Source organism: Sinohyriopsis cumingii, unplaced genomic scaffold (genome assembly GCF_028554795.1).
Source record: "Sinohyriopsis cumingii isolate HCF-2022 unplaced genomic scaffold, ASM2855479v2 utg002023l, whole genome shotgun sequence".
Classification (NCBI taxonomy): Eukaryota; Metazoa; Mollusca; class Bivalvia; order Unionida; family Unionidae; genus Sinohyriopsis; species Sinohyriopsis cumingii.
Window position 1 is genome coordinate 755542 of NW_028316109.1, and position 18344 is coordinate 773885.

Consider the following 18344-nt stretch of genomic DNA (forward strand, 5'->3'; position numbering starts at 1 on the left):
AATTTGTATTTTAGGAATATATTCAATGGTGAAACTAAGTGAAAACTTCCGTGAAGATTTTGTATTATTATATTATTATCAGTCTTAGTTTCTTCATAAAATCAATTTGAAACCATAAGCTAGCGTGTCAATTGGTAATGTTAGCGGAAATTATTACTGTGTCTAGGTTTGTCTGATATAACACTTATAGTATGACAAACATATTTATCTGAAAACGAGTCATATTTTTAATTGCAAGTTAGTTTGCCACTTGGAATGATTAGTTTCCTTCAATATTGCTTTTCCTCAACACCGATCTCGCTTCAGGAACCCGTGTTAGTAAATGTTCAGTCCAGTACCTGAAGTTCATGTACCAGGTGTATTTGTATCCCGCACACGTGTTGGTAGTGTTGCTAAACTGTTACCTTAAAATCATTGATTTCTTTGTCGGTCAACGTAAAATGTATCACCTTATATTTATGATTCTGAGTGCCATGTATCTCAAAAACTTGACCTATGTAGATAACGTGTCGAAGAATTAGTCATTTTCAATTTAACGGATTTTTCTGACTGTGATATAATATTTATAACAAGTTCGAATTATTACAAAATATCAATAAATAGGGATATGCACTGATGTGCTTATTTTAAGGATGCTATCATTAAATAAGGCCTTGGCATTCCATTCATCTTACATTACAAAACAGGGACTTTTCCCTATCACGGTGTGTCCACAGTCTGTTGGCGTGTATTTGCACTAACGTCTTGGTAGAACATTGTGCCCATATTGTGCAGTTCGAGTAAATGTTGTGTCTACAGGTTAACAGATAGATACACTTATTTTAAGAATTTATTCAACATTTTACATGTCACTAATTATATTAATAAATGAAGTCACTATAAAAATAAACTTTTCTGCTTCCGATGGATCAGCTCTTGATTTAAAACAGTGTCAAAATAATTGATAACGAGAATGCTATATGATCTAGTAAGATAACCCAGCGATATATTAAGACATTGAACTAATTACCGAATCTATTCAATGATTTTGATGATACATATCACAAATTTCAAATCACAACTCCAAACAATCCATTACATGTTCTTGTTATTCTTAACTTTATTTAACTGTAATGTCATCATGGACAGTAAACTTGAGATGTGCATTGTGGATCAGGATTCTTGCCATGTTATTGTGATCCATTGATCTTGGATAATACCTGAAACAGAGATATCAATTTATGTTAGTGTCGCTTGTAGGTACATATTTTCACCATACAGCAAAAAACAGTGTTATCAAAATTGTTCACAGCTATACCGTAAACGTTAAAGAGAATTTGCACCCTAATCAATGTTGTGAAATGGGAGACTCTCTTTCTTTCTCTTTGTGTGTGAGTGTGTACATTCGTCTCTTTCTATCACTCTGTCTCTCTCACTGTCCCGTTGCTACAATACGCGTTCTCGTGATCACTTAGATGCGTCTTCATATGATGGAGGGATGTATTTGTCTTCATTTTCTTCTGATACGTTTTCTGCTCTTTATGAACTGATCTTCGTTTGTGTGGAACAGGATATTTTTCTCTATGCGTGAAGAAGTTATACCGGTCTAGGTAGGCGTTCATATACCATGATTTATTATACAGCATTTACAATTACCGTTGGATATGATGCATACTTTTATAGTCATTATTATTCCCGTTCGCATTCTTAGAAATAGTTTGAGTACCCGGGTGTAACTGGATGTTTTGTTGAGTGCGTTAGTTTTTTTAAAATATTTTGTCCGATTAGGTAACTTATCTAGGTCAAGCGATGGCTAGTATTACACTGCAAAATGAAACAAAGCCCTAGAAGCCTGCTTAAACACAAACCCTGCCCTATATAATCACTTCATAATTTTGCATACATTGTGTTGGTCCGTTGGTCTGAAAAATTTGTATATAAATATGGGATTATATCGAAGCTTCAGAGAACCACTAACACACTTTTTCAATGTAATGGTGTTTGGATAGTTGCCTTATAGACTGGTACAGGAGTGGTGTATGCATTTGGCGCATTGATTGGATGGAAATCCTTTTTGTGGTCTTCCTAATTTAATTATCTGACTTTCTTGGTCGCCACCATGTAGCGTGTAGAGGACGTTAGGGTTGCCTGCGTTATATTCATACTATTCTTGGTGAGTTTTGCTATTTTACCAATTGGTCCCGGGTTGTCATTCGTTCCAGTTAGCTGGTTCCGCGATTTTACTGTTCTCTACTGTTGTTTGTATATCCTTAGCACTTTCGATTGAGGGCAAAGTGAGAATTAGTGAAAAATATTAACAGTCATGACTTTACTCTCAAGGCAAAATAAAGTCGTTCCTGCACATGGTTTTGAGACGGTATCTATGGGTTCGTCCTATCGATTGAGTTATAAGCAAGTCAGAAATGTTATGGAACGATTCTCTATCAACGGTCAACTTCGTTTGAACTTTTTAAAGTGTGTCATCGAGAATCTTGATGGTATGACATTTTGAGCAACAAATCAACCGCTCGAGATTATTATATCGATTTTGATGGAAAAACGCAACCGAGAGTAATTTTATTCAGCGATATATTCAAGAGATTAAATGTATCCTTGGCAAATTATATTCCTTCTATATCGTGACAGGGACGCGAAAAGCCTTGCAAGCGTTTATTGTCCCCTGTCTATTTTGGGTGAATAAAATAATTTGATAGAATCTGCAAAGTTGAATAAGTTTGACTGAATAAAATAATTTGATAGAATCTGCAAAGTTGAATAAGTTTGACTGTCAATTCATTCCAGCAAAGTCGCTCATAGATCATCAGTAAAGATTCTTTGAAATACGCCTTTCATAAATTAATAAAGTTAGAGGTATGAGAAAACAAAATAGTCATTTAAGTCATCGTTAGTTTGTCTATACTTACTTGCTCGTATGGTCATTCAGCTTTGATGCCCATATATGAGGTTAATTGTTTTGCCGTTTCAAGCACTCTGCGTATCTCTGAATAAAACAGAAATTAATTTATATCAACGTGTATCTATCATTAAATCTATGACTGGGATTCGACAGTTGTTGTGTTTTAGGCTGATCAATGAATGATGCAATCTCAAGCTGATATTGCGTCATAAATATGAAGAGCATCGTGTTATACATATAAGTCAAGGATAATTCAATCGTAATTACGTGTACATCACTAGGCTGAACAATTGCACTATATCAGCTCGGAAATCATACAGAGTCGTGCCCTGCTACTTGTCTGTTTTCAGTTTTGCAAAGGGATACATTTCTGTATAGTCAGTGTGAGCAGAGATGACACGTACTTGTGTGAACAATAAAGAAAACATTTGCTATGATTGTAGTTAAATGACATATGCATAACACAAGTTAGGAAAATCACTGTGGTTAAGAATGTGTATCACATTTATGTTGGTTTCAAACTTGGAGGTCAGGACAAGAGGTGGGCGCCACACATATGCTGAAACACGTGTGCAACACATCTTTGGCAGTGGTTGAACAGGAAAAAGAAATATATGTCTTTGCATTGCCATTGATTCCCGAAAGCAAACATAACATATCAGTAATTGTTGCTTTTGCATGGTGCCTCCAGTAGGAAGCGGTGTGTCAAGGAAGAAAAAGTGGACGATTAATTATCGAAACATTCCGTCAGCTGTATGCCCATTACCCCATGGAAGACTATCGGTTCATGATGCACCAGTACCATTTGATTTGAGTCAGACGAGGAAAAGGATGAAACTTCTAGTCCTGAACATTCAATTTTACATGACCCATATTATCGCCAATCCTCCTCATCTGAACCACGCCTCATAACACATCATAACACAAGGTGAACTGAATAACCTTGTCAGGGATTTGGAACTAGCCAAAGATAAGGCTAAGATGTTATTTTGTCGTCACAAATAGTGCCACCGTTTGAAGTTAGCATCCATAGGATCTTGTCCCATTGTTTTCATGGAAGTTGATACTGTAGACTACATTAACATCAATGTTGGTATGGCAGCCCTGAACAATGTTCATGATCCAGATGAATGGATACTGTTGATTGATTTATCAAAGACGATTCTTAAATTTGTTTTCTTTCACAATCGCAATGTGCTATGCATTCCAGTTGGCTATGCAATCCACATAACGGAGACCCATCAAACGATGAAACACACTTTGAGGTGTTTAAACCATAACCAACATCAGCGACACCGTTGTGGCTGGTTGAAAGTTCTTGCTCTCCTGTTTGGTCTGCGGAGTGGGTACAGAAAGTTGTGCTGTTTATTCTGCGAATGGGATGGTCGTGTGATTCGTTTACACTATATCATGACAGATTGGCCACTAATACAGTCGTTTGAGCCTGGAGGAAACGTGTTCAGCATCAACCACTTCTTGAATCAAGGAATATTTTGATATCAATCTTGGGTATCAAGCTGGGTCTGATGAAAAAATGTGCGACGGCCGTGGAAAAAAACACAAGCAGCTTCCAAGTACCTCATGTAAAATTTGTATATATTTTGCATCACATCAGCATGACAAACTTCAGGAAGACAACAACATGTACAAAGTAAAATCCAATGTTCTGAACAGAAAGTAAACTAAATGTAACAAATAGTATAGCAACATTTCATGCACAACCAAGGACATAAGCTAGCTATCTGGTATGATATATTCAGAAGGACATTTATAAGTTATTCATGTACAAAGAACAAATTAATTCCACTTGCACAGTAGTCCGAGACAAACTTTCCTCTTCGGGAATCACGTAAGGAACTGTACTGAAACAAAGTTGGATCTGTCTAGTTCTTCTTCACCCTAAAAACTAGGAACTGCTTCATTGTTCTTTGTCAGCTATCAGAAATGGCATAAGGAGAACTATCATTAAAGTATGTTGTTTTTTTTAAATATTTACATCCTAATTGTATGGGTTCGTGGCCGACACATTTTAGTTCATAATGGTACTAGCTGATTACAAAGACTCTATATGGAATTTAAAATCCATTTCAAATATATGAATTATTATAAGAATCAGTTCGATGCGTATTAAGCATAATTAATGAGGGAATATTTAAGTTTTAGGGTAAAGAGATATGAAATATTTTTTGGAAAACTCGCTTAATGTAATACTGTATAACCACAACCTTGGCTTGATTCGGATATTTTGTTTGGTGAAAGCTGAAACGGATTAGAGGATGCATTTAAATTGTTATCTCACAATACACTGCCATTCTAAACAAAACCAAACGTAGTAGTAGTTGCAGTAGAAGACGTGCTTCAAAAACTTGCAGCTATTATGATATTACCTTCAAAACTTATTAGATTATTTCCATCAAGGTCCGTAAAGTCAAACAATAGTTCTGGACTCGGATCTTCATATCCCACCAGAGGAGCACTTAAAAATAAAATTGACACAAGAATATAATATTTGGATTGGGTTGAGGAATATAAAATACTGCTGACGCTTTCGCTAGGTAATATCATCTGTGTATGCCGTAAAGATGATTAACGTGTAGTTTAGTATGAATTATGCTGACAATAGGTACGCTTCCAGGTGAATTAAGCAATGCTTGCACTATATATATATATATATATATATATATATATATATATATATATATATATATATATATATATATATATATATATATATATAGATATATATATATTGCATGATGGTGTTGTTTATATTAAATAATATTAATGCCTAGTAGTATCAAGCATTCTTCTATATAATCTAGTTATGACAAATTATGTTTGATTTATATTGGTAATTCTCTCTCTCTCTCTCTCTTTATTCTAACTCTCTTTCAATCTCTCTCCATATAAATAATTATATTTACCGACCGGCAGTTAAACTTTGAATTATAAAATCATGTTTACATGTAGAAGATTACAAATACTTAAATCCATATAAGGAAATTACGAATCATATAGACAACAGTGTGGGGTTTGATTTAGCAATGACAACAACTTTTGACAAGTAATGTCATGGTCAAATCAAATGTAAACACCGCGGAAACGTAGAGGGCTGTGTCAAAACGACAAATTTTAATAATTGCAACTTAATTAGCTAAGAAAGGTCTGAGCAGAACATCAAGTTACAAGCAGTAATATCAGACAAAATATTGACCTAAGCTATGATGAGTACGTGAACAATGAATATAATATATTTGCATGATGGTTATAGGTGCCTTTCTTAAGCATGAAACTAAAAACTCCATATGACCTCTGCAACCTATAGACCCCAAACGAAGGAATTGATTCAGAAAGTGCAACTGTTATATAGTGTTGTTGTCTATAAAAACACTTCTATTGCACACCTTAATTTTGGAATCATTCGAAATTACATGAGAAAGACTGAATCCCGAGGTCTGTGCCCGAGTTTGCCTTCCCAGTAGCTGCATCATCTTGGTGCAATCAATGTTGCGATGGCAGGCATTGTCGCTCGCATGGCTGACCACCGGCTCATAAAATATATATTGTATGGCTATCTTGAACAAGGAAAACGCGACAATGGAGGTTAGATAAAATGATACAAGGACACCATGAATAAATCATTGAAGAAATTACTCATTAGTAACGACACGGGGGAGCAGACTGACCATTACAAGGTCGTATTACCAGGTCGTAGGACGCTTTTCATTACTAAATGTGCTTCATCTTGCAAAGCCGAAAGGACATCCGCGGCAGAACAACTTAGGCAGGCCAGGAAATTTCAAGCCGGTAACCCCACGATCACCGTTGCTTCCATCCCATGTCCACAATGCCACATAACATTCAGGGAGTACATTGGCCTCATCGACCACCTAATCACCCCTAGACCGTTTGTTCACACAAAACACTCAAGTAGTCCTCATCGACTTGTTGGACGAACTACTATCCAAATGGTACTCATTGCAATAACCTATCGTGACATGTATCTATATAAAAGAAAATATCATAAACTCTATGGTTCTTTCATTATAATATTTGATATAAATCTCCAGCATCTTAATGCGACGACTCACGTGTCCGTTTTGATCCAGATTGACTTTAAATAGTGGTTTGCATCTATGAGAAAACCGAGTTGATAGATAAAAAGTATGACAAATGAAGTAGTCATCACATCGAAGGGATACTATATATTAACGTTCGTAATGTTGATGATATATTTAGCTTAGCACGAACCTGAATTCTTCCAAACTCAAATACCCGTCTTTGTCTGTGTCATAAAGTTCAAACTCTTCACGTATTACATTCAGCTCTTCTTCTTCGGCATCTGTACTAGATACACTTGTCCGCTTGAAGAGGTAGGCCCCGTCTATGCCTGGAAAATAACATGGATGTCAAACGTTAGCAAGACAATACATTACCGTGGCATAGTGATTTGGATGCTTAAACTAGTGTTACGCTAATCATGAGAAGTTGCTGTGTATACATATGTAATTAAAATGAGCCGATGCTTGCCTAGTTTGCGTTCAATTAAACATTTAAATTTATTCAAATAGTGGTATATAATTGATACAGCGTACATACCTTGTATGACCTATATTTATATCGCCTACAAATGCGTATATTTGTCCATTGATAGGATACAATTCTGTGTTTTGAAAAGTGAATGAACAAGTCTCATTCCTGCCGGATGAGACCTCCATAAAATGTTGTTCTTTGAATTTTATTGCTGATCACAATCACCTTTGCAATTTACGAACTGGAATGTAGCATGGATTGGAGGTAATTAAAATATATTACAGTTGATCTAAGTGCTTGTTTTTTGCTTTACCTAAACTTACGAGAGAGAGAGAGAGAGAGAGAGACAGAGAAAGAAAGAAAGTGAGAGAGATAGAGATATCTGTTTTGATATTTCTAGATTCAATCAATAACAATCGATTTTAAAACATTATAGTAGGGTTAGGAATCAACAATAATACTGTAATATATACCTTTATGTATGCGTGCCCCTTAACCTAGATATATAACGAATAGTGTCGACAGGCTATTAAAACTTCGCATCAATAGCATTACGACCAGAAAGTGTATAAATCCCAAGGGAAGTGTAAATATACCTTTACGATGAAACATACTTTTAGGTTACTTGGTGTACGTTCAGTTTCAAGGTTTCCATCCAACCCAGTTTGTTTCTCTCTCACTCATGATTACTGCGCATTGTGTGCCTATATTTGTTTATAATATTTATTGTAGTGGCCATTATATTCTTGGTAGGCAGATATATAAATCAACAATATGCTAAATCAGTCTCACAATTTTCAATCAACCAAAATATACTTAGTAATACAATGTACAAATCAGTCTCACAGTTTTCAATCAAACAAAATTTACTTAATAATACAATGTACAAGCCCTTTTCCTATTTAACCAGACAAAGAATTCATTTCGATTGAATGCAACACACCCTGTAAATCAGTTATATTTCGTTAGGTTTCATAACTGACGCATTACTCAATCATAATTATTCCACCCTGATTAAAATGAAAAAAAATTTTTGACAAATTAAAGACATAGTAAACCCTTTGAAAGGCCAACTTATCTTCATCTCCGAAATTTTAACTTTCAAAACTTACCGAACATCATTCACATTATCGCTATTAACAAAAAATCTAATTAACCCTTTATACGATACTTTATAAAACAAAGGTAGACCAACAAGATAAGAAATTATGAAATGGTGGTTATGTGATTTCGAATAATAAACAACAAGTAAAGTACCTTTATATCGTATATAAAATTGAATGTAACCTCACAAAATGATTGAATACTTACCTTTTAGACAGTCAATACCAAGCAAAATAACAAACATCAACCAAGCGACAGGGACCTTCATCATGAGAAAGTATATTCGATCCTGTTTTAAGCTACTAAAGAGAAGCTTCGAAAACCCTCGTTTATATATCTTGCGATTTGTTGTAATCAGCATTAAAGGTCAGAAATGTCGGATGCCAAATCCCTGGCTAATTCCAAATTAATCCCATCGTGATACTTTGAATGTCCTGCTTCACAAAGAATTACATCACTCCTTATATATTGTTGTGGGAATGACGATCGAAATTCAGTCTGTAACGATTCATTACACTCAGATAATTGGTTTTTCGTTTATTGCTTGCAGGTAAGATCGTAGATAATCTTTCAGTAATAGCAATTATGGCATCACAGTCTTGGGTTTAAGAACACTAGGGCACACAGCGTGGTGCATGATTCTAACCTAATTGTATTAACGACATATACGACTGATGTGCCTATCTGCACTTGAAAACACAGTGGAAAGTACATCGATCATATATCACCGTTCCCTTTAACAAAGAAATTCGGCACTCATTTTCTAATCTTTGTCAGTCTTTCATGTTGCGTGCGAATAATTGAAAGTAAGTATTTTTTGTCTTCCAAACTGATATAATATGTATTTGTTGGTGTTTTACTGTAACAATATGGGTTAATCAATGATATACGCATGGGTTAGCTTTTACGTAGATTAAACGTTTCTACTGTGGCATTATGATTCAATTCTGATCAAACCTGTAAACCTTAAGTACTGTATAATAGGTTTGCCAGTTACAATGATAAACTAGGTCAGCAGACATTGCCGTAACCGTCTACTTTGACCATCAGAGTACAATAAAAGTATAATCAGAATGTGTTTTTGACATATGTCATCCAGATCTTTTATTCATCGGCGAATGTGTTGTTATTCTTTCGGATTAACATATGCTTTTAGTTAATGTTATACAATTATTGACCACCAAAAAGATATGCATCAATGAACTTGCAACAATTTGTATGGAAAACAATAATTAAACTGCAAGGTAAATGAATACTTCTTTAAACAAGCTATTTATTCACCTGGTTAATTTTAAGCATACGTAAAGAATGAAAGAACTGGATGAAATATGTTTGCTTTCAACCTTACGGATTATTGGAATCCATTTTTCAGACAGACCATGAAAGTAAAATAGTTGATGAAACCAGACCCGTTCGAGCCCCGTAATAAAAAAGTTACATAATTTTAGGAGATTTGCAGTATCGTTTGTAGACGTTTGATAGGTTTCACTGATATAAAAAAGAGAGGCATAATTAACATACCGTTCTAGTTAAGTATGTTACATAAAACTCTTAACCATTGGAATTTGGTATTTTAGTCATACATTAAAATGTTACGAAATGTTAAAGAAACATTAAGCCAATTAAATGTTTCACGAAGACCACAATGACCACAATGATTGACAGGTCATTAGGAAGAACAGCATATCACACATATTGTAAAGGCCCACGGAACATAATAATTGTAGAAACCGATCGGTTTTCTTGCAAATTCTTTTTAATTCATCTTAAAAATGAGGAAAACAAGTTTTCATATATCATTGACATTAAAAATAAATATTTCAATATATATGATTTCATAAGGCAGCGACAAATGTGTTGCGTGTAGAAGCATATAATTTTTTATCAATGTATCTTTAAATCTTCAAAAGGACGTCAAATGCAATCGTAAAGCATTGGTGTACGCATGATGACTTTACCACACCAGAACTGGCTCTTGAACGAAAAGCGAGAAATAAAGTGGAATGATTATTGTTTTTGATGATATATGCACAGTTTCATTTGAAATGTTAAAACTATTTATTGATTGGTTATTGAATAAACATAGTACTGTAATAATGTATGGCGATCATGTTCAACCAGTGCCGTTTGTTGGATTGTTTATTATCATGAAGAAATAACCAATAATCATATCACACTTAGAAATTAATCCGACTACAGCCCAATACAATTCATTGAAAATAATGCGTGAAATAATTATGGAAACTGCTTTCAGCAATTTTTAGAATGTATGGACACAAACTGAGTTGATAGTTGCAAGTACAAAGATAGCTCGTGATAACACTTCAACAACAATAATTTCAGATAGATAAATACAAGTTTTAAAACATACATTCTGATATACGACGACATAATGTCGACGTTGATATACCAGGATCGTCAGAGAAACAAAATGTTGCAATAAAAAATGTTGTTTTAATTACGTGAATGGTGTGTTACCCATGGCCAAAATCTCCATGGACGCTATGAAACGCAATGACCATTTATTCATCATAAGGAATAATTATTTCCGACGCAAATGTTTGGATCGTCAATGATCGTATCGAATGATCAAACTTAGTTTATCTCGCAGTGTCTCGAGTCAGAAGAATATCTCATCTGCAGGTAATAGTCATTCACTTCACAGAAAATACTGGTGATAGCGATGTTATTGACAAAGGATGACTAAGAACAGGCTCCAAATAACAATAGACCTTTCTTTGTAGATCTTATCAAGCCATTAGCCAAGGATTCACAGAAAAATTGGTTTATATAGAATTGAATGCATTAATTAATTTTACGTCTGAAATATGTCCTTTTTCTAAATCTTTACTTTTATAAGCTACATCATGAACGTGATATTCTTTAACATTCGCGTTTAAGGGATATTCGCCAGGTTTTGCTTTGTCTTGCTCAACAATCCGAATATTAGGTCGGGTTCAAGGACGCAATATTTATTTCCGGGAAGATTTTTTGTTCTCCTGGATATTTAACTAATGGAGTTCCTGGTAATTTTCCTAATGTAGCAGCGATATCACCACCAATTTGCATTGACTTGTCAAGCGAGATACATGTATATTTACTTGCACAAGGTTTAGCACATTTACCTCTAAGGGAACGAGTTTTATTTTATTTTATTTTTTTGGTTATAACTGTTGCTAATTCATGCATGCGCCTGGTTGCTCGGCATCGAAAGCAATATATATCTATATTTTTTTAAAATATTTTTATAAGACTGATGTCATTGATTTAATAGCGACACGAAAACAAGAGCCAGTAAAACATATATCAGCATTAGCGAATTATATTGGAATGATAATAATAGGTCCATCTGGGTCTGGTAAAATGCAAATATTATATTATTTGTTATTGAGATTGCTCAAGTGAAATAAGTTATATTTTGTAGTAACGTCTGTAGTTTGTCAGCGGAGTTATATGTGCTTAAAGCATTTAGTGAACATGCAGAATGTTTAAATGATGATGGCGATGGCATTATTAATTTTATAATATTAAGGAGGAACCGTCCGTAGACGACCTTGATGGGTTTTTAATAATCTCGTAGTAGTCGACGACGTAATGATTGACAAACAAACAAATCCAGCACGAATATTTTCTCGCGGCAGACATAGAAACACTGATGTTATATATGTTACCCAGCGATACTCACACATACCAAAAATGACCATAGATAATTGTACTATTTTAGTTGTGTTTAACGAAGATGATAAACATACTCTAAGAAATATTCATCAAACCTGGTGTGGATTATATATGGATATGATTCAGTTTAGTTCTAACTTCTTTTCGGGAGCGGAGGGTACCACGCATGGATTTATAACAATACATTTACACATCCCACTATCACGATATTGTATTAGTCTTGATAAAATATTTGGTTTATAAAAGACGGATGTAATTATATCAGCAGAGAAGGTGCGACCTCAACAAAACGTCCGGCGTTTAAACGAAAACACATCCACATGTAGAAAAACACGAACGACAAAACTAATGGAACAAAACAAACTAACCCAATTAGAGAAAATCTCAGCAAGTTAGAGGCTTCGGTGTGGCGTGATTGAACCTATTTTTACATATTCTTAGGAAGCTTTATTGTTTCAAAAATGACTTTGTAGCGAAAGGTCTGTTCATCCTCTCTGCTGTTGAAATTAAACAGTTAAATTTGAGGAATTGTCTGGATTGGAACAAATAGGTCATTCACATGAAACTGGTATTATGACAGCTCAATTTCTTATTTCTATTGTAATTGATAACTGTATAGCACTTCTAAAAACTTTATAGCGCTTTAAGGGCTGATTAAAATTCGCCTATATTTTTCCTTTCCAGCACACACTTATGGACCGCAAAGGGTACCTCGATTTTAATTCATATATTCAAACCGTTCATAAAAGAAGATGGAACAGGACATTATGGTTTACTTCCAAGTAGGTTCTAAATAGTAAAGATATAATGGAGAATGAAAACAATTATATTACGCGATCCCTAGATAATATAATGTTGTTCTACTGCTAATAAACAAAGAAAACTGACTTAAGTGCAATTGCAGGGATTAAAATAAAAGATGTTTTCTCTAACTGATAGACTACATATCCTTTCATGCATCAATCTGCTGTATTTTGTTGCTGTCATGTTAACTTTCAAGGAAAAATTAAGATGTAGATTTGGCCTGTTTTATTGATGTTTGGCATTTTCATTTGTAAAGATTCTGTATTTAAAATAAACAATTAGAATAACTGTATTGTACAATTGAGGTGAATAACGTAACAAACAGCAATTGCGCGTATTGTATGGACATGCATGTTTATGCTCGATATTATCTGCAGTGTCCAGGAAACTATGACTTAAATCTTGATTTGGTATTTATTTAAATTGGAAGATAATCAAACACAATTTGGAACACAATATAGTTCAAACGATTCTTAATCAGCCTTATAAGTAACTGATTCTGTGTAATTATGTGAAATGTACAGTACAACCAGTTCTTTTCAATTCTATTTTTCCTGGTGATGCCATGTTAGATGTGAAAATTGTAAATTCTTTATGAAAACTATCAACAACACTATTCAACTGAAGAAGCCTCATAATCAAAGATCGGAAAATGTATTCTTTAATTGTACCGAATGGTTTGGATTTTAATGACGCTCGTATATGTTCATTTAACTGTGTCATCTAAGATTTTAACCAGTTGAAGAAGCAGTTTTGTTTAAGAACAAATTCCTTTTTCTAGCCGTGTGTGAGATTCACATTTTCGAATGTGATATCACAAAACCATGAAGAAAAAAAAAACAGCTTCAAATTGTCTATCTCATAATTAGGACGTGGATGCCAAATGCAGCTAATTTGGGCTGGCCCAGGCAGGTGTTGGGCCTGTTACCTTTCTTTATTTTTTCAGGCTGACGTATGAAAGCAAACGCATCTGACATTGAAAATAAATTCATTAATATGTTAGTTGTATGATTATCTTTAATAAGCCAGCCTTTTCATAAATGTACATGACTACAAAATGTTTGTATTCCTACAATCGTCATGTATGGATTGAAATTATTATATGTGTACTTAATTGTTTTCAGGAAACATTACCAGGTCATCACCAACAACTGTGATTTTAAGGGAAAACATGCATTTAGACACTGCTATGATGAACCAGAAACAGCAGATAAACACTACTGACGTATCTAGTCATATTAAACACACAGATATATATATATATATATATATATATATATATATATATATATATATATATATATATATATATATATATATATATATATATATATACATATATTGATATCTACATTTATCTAAGATGAATGAAATATTTTAATGTAATTTTGCATCAAGAATAAATTACAAAATTTCATGTACCATTATTGTCTTTATTCCTTTGTAAATTTCCTCTTTGAAAACTGGTCAAGCAGCTGTCTTGAGAGACTTCGTTATGTTACCTGAAGGGGTTGACTTTAAAGAGATTTTTTTTTTGCCACTAGCTTTAGGTATATGTGATAACATTTTGATTGGCACATAACACATTTGCCAATTTGTATGACTTCTAGATTATGTCCAAATTGTATCTACCATTTCATAATTTCGTTTATATAAATTATTTAAACAGTTGTCCTCCACTTATGCTGTCAACGCTTCTGCACCAGGAAATTAGCCATGAAAAGATTGGTGGACTTTACAAAGGGAACTATATTTGTGACCAATATCTTTGTGTAGTAAGAAAGCCACAAATATCTTTTAAGAATTTAGTATCTTTCTTTAAAAGTAGCTTTTAATAGTTGCATTAATAATTCATTGATTCTTTCTGTCTTAAAATCATCGTTGTTGAAACGCGCATAGGACAACCATTCATAAACGTCAATTAAATATCGATATAAACAGTGTATGACGTTCTAAATGATTATTATTCCATTTACTGAGTTTACCTAGTTCAGCGTAATATGAGCAATTTCTGTTACGAAATATATTTTTGAGTCTTCTCAACAACACATTTGTCTGCAAGAACCCTTGAACTCTGCCAATTGTCATCAAGTTGAACAACATCTACTTTTTGTTCTGAAGTACTAATTCTCCATTTTTGTAATAATATGTTAAAAATGTGTAATGATTTATTACTACGTTGCTAATTGTTCAGGACTGCAACTTAATTATGCAGGCATTACTTTTGTAGAGTCGACAAAATGAGTTGTATTTAACATAATTTATCCTTGTACTGTTTTTTGACTTTTTGGTCTTCGTCCATTGCTGTTATATTCAAGGTTATTTGTCTATGTTATTCGACAGATTCTATTTTTAGCCCTTGCTGACTATGTTATGATGTACAAAATTACATCCAGTCGTAATTATCAAAGAATAGCAACTACACCACTATGTGGAACTCAAAACTCTATACCATCATTGTTGATCCCATTTCCTGTAAACCTCGGTGTTAGTGCTATAGTATTAACCTTATATTACATGTACCTTATTCTTACATATTTTGCACGAATATGCTGTCCGCTGGTAACATTAAAGAGTGGCTTTTACTGAGGGGTACTTTTGAACACAAACTCGTCATTGTCAAGGCCCGCAAAGTGTGGGTGGCTGCGGGTAGGGATAGTGGGCGGCATCCAAAAGGAGTCCCACTAATTTTGCCTGTAGAGACTATTTTATCTTCATAAAATATAGCTTAGATTTTAAAAGTAAGATGAATATGTATAATTTTCTCGATTTGGTTATTGTTTTTCTGTAATTGCTTAGCTGCTATATATTTCCATGAAAATTAGTTGTACCTTATGTTAATTTTGTTTGATGTCTGTAACTCAGAAACTGTTGGGATCTATTAACTTGGTAAAATGATAAACAGTTTGATGTCATAAAATTAAGAGGTATCTTTTAAAAATATATTGCTCCTATAAGCTGTTTTTCCATTTTCGTCATTGGGAACAAAGTGATGTCGGGTGATGGAACGGAGACAGTTCTCAACTGGTATTAAAAAGCAAACTCATCTAGCCAATGGTGACCATGTCATTATCCTGGCAATTACATCCAGTCAATCGTCAAAGAAAAACAAACAGTTTGGTAAATTCCAAACACATCAAAGCATTGTTGGTCGTATGTACTGTACAATTTAGGTATTAATGATATAATATTGAACTTAGTGGCTTGTTAGTCCATCAAGCCGATGAGGACTTCTTTATTCATTCATTGTGGAAGCTGGAACGAATAGTTTGTGTATGCATAGGTGACTAATGAGACCGATGTGCGCCCTGAATGTTTTGTGACATTGTGTTGGTCTTGGGGTTATTGACTAGGGATTTCTGGCCTGCCTCCTTTATTATAATACGGTAATCCTCCTTGCCTGCATTTGCACACTGCAGCATCTGTACGGCTGCAGGAGTGGCAAACAAACTTGTCCAGGGCATTCTACTACCACCTCTGCTCCCAGGTGTCACAGGTAATGGCAAAGTTGTTCAGTGATATATTCAGCGTGTCTTTCTATTGTTCTCTCTGGCCTCCCTTGTTGTGTTGCCCTTGTTTAAGCCTGCCAGTGGTCTGCCACTCGAGCTACATGTACATTTTGTGGCACATATACTTTAGCAAACACTTATTTCATTAGTCTATTTTCATATGTAATTTTACAACTTTCGTTTGTTTTGAATGAAGCAATTTCCATAATGTGTTGGGAAACCATAAATTAATTTTGCTTGTGCAATGTATTTTCTGAGAGAGATGTCGGTCTCCTTTTAAATCATTCATGAATTACATGTCAGAAAATGAACTCCAACTGACATTTTGTTTTCAAAATTATAAAAATGTGTATCTGCAATAAAACTCTTTAATCCAATGCCTCATGAACACAATCCTTCCACTGCACACGAGCGATCCATTCTTTCGGTGCAATGTTTCAGCTTTCCCATACCATCATACATTATCGCCTGATTAGGAAACTGGAAGAATTAAAACCATATTTGTATTCAAATCTGCACAGGTCATGCTAATTATCATGCTTTTTACCCCCATCTTATCGTCACTCCGTCCAGGAATGATATCAAAATACACTAGAATTATATCAAAACCTTTGAACACAACCAAATACGATTGGTTTCTCATTGTTCGTGTCAATGAACAAGGTGTCGTGTGTTAGTGAATATAAGCAATATAGGCAACGGTATAATGGCCAACGTTACATATACAAATTCTCGAAATGACCTACGTTATATATGGAAATTCTTGAAAGCTTATGATTAAAAAATGACAATGCAATGTTCCTTCTTGATGGGGGCACTAATTCTATATAAATTTATTTCGTTTCTTAATTTTTGGAACACATTACCTAGGTGAATATGTTTCAACTTAAGTTCTGCAACAGGACATGAATAATTATTTGATCGTGTCCAAATACATACGGTAAATGCGGCGGTTAAAATAAAACTGAAGTTTCAAACGCGACTCGTGGATATTATTGTTTGCTCCCACAGCATGTGCACTCATCGTTTTGATTTACTTTCTTGTTTACTTTCTGTCTGGATATCAAATGACAACAGACCATATAGTGTTACTTAACGCATATGTCAGGAAATGCATCTGAACATAACTTGGCAATATCGAAATTACATGATTGTGTGAAGAAATAGTTTGCACACTTTAAATTCAAGTAAGCCCAACATGTATTCCATTTCCTAAAGAGATGGGATGAGTGAGAGGTCTTAACTTTCGTCAGATGCCTAAATGAGCAACATTAAACCCATGTGGGCCGCTATTATCTTTATAAAATCATATTTGTGTGATTTTTCAGATGTATATGCAGCGTGTATGAACCCTACTTTTATGCATGCATCCATGAGACAGCTGATTTTATTGAAACAAATTACCATAGAACAAAACATTATTATTCTAAATGATCAGTTAGCCAGAATAACTAGTGGATAATCATAACATAAATAGGCGATACTGAATACAATGTTTGTCCAGTCATCGATGATTAAAATGTATTAGGTCTAAGACGGTACATATTTCACCTTCACCTGACATTTTAGCAGAAGACATTATGAAGCTAAAATGGATGTCTAATATATATTTTGTTTATATCTTGGCCATTGTTATCAATCACCAAAACTTGGTAATAAATTCCAACCATGAGATTTCACACATAATTCTACCTTAAACTCATAGTTGATATTGAGTGTTTAATATGAAATTACAGGACAAGTTTATTAAACATGACATCTATCTTGTATTGCTCCTGTAATAATGATGGGCTCAAAGCTAGACACTTTGGTGCATGTTG

At 34.2% G+C, this 18344-nt stretch overlaps 1 protein-coding gene across 1 annotated transcript; it reads right to left on the reverse strand.

Moving 5' to 3' along the window:
* Positions 1–816: 816 nt before the first annotated feature.
* LOC149771227 (uncharacterized) lies at positions 817–8823 on the reverse strand. Its single transcript, XM_089948707.1, has 5 exons — positions 8741–8823; positions 7148–7286; positions 5284–5372; positions 2904–2980; positions 817–1199 (listed from the first exon to the last, which is right to left on the reverse strand). Exons 1-4 carry the CDS (start codon positions 8802–8804, stop codon positions 2916–2918), a joined length of 357 nt encoding a protein of 118 aa, XP_089804833.1. The 5' UTR covers positions 8805–8823; the 3' UTR covers positions 817–1199; positions 2904–2915.
* Between the last annotated feature and the right edge of the window lie 9521 nt (positions 8824–18344).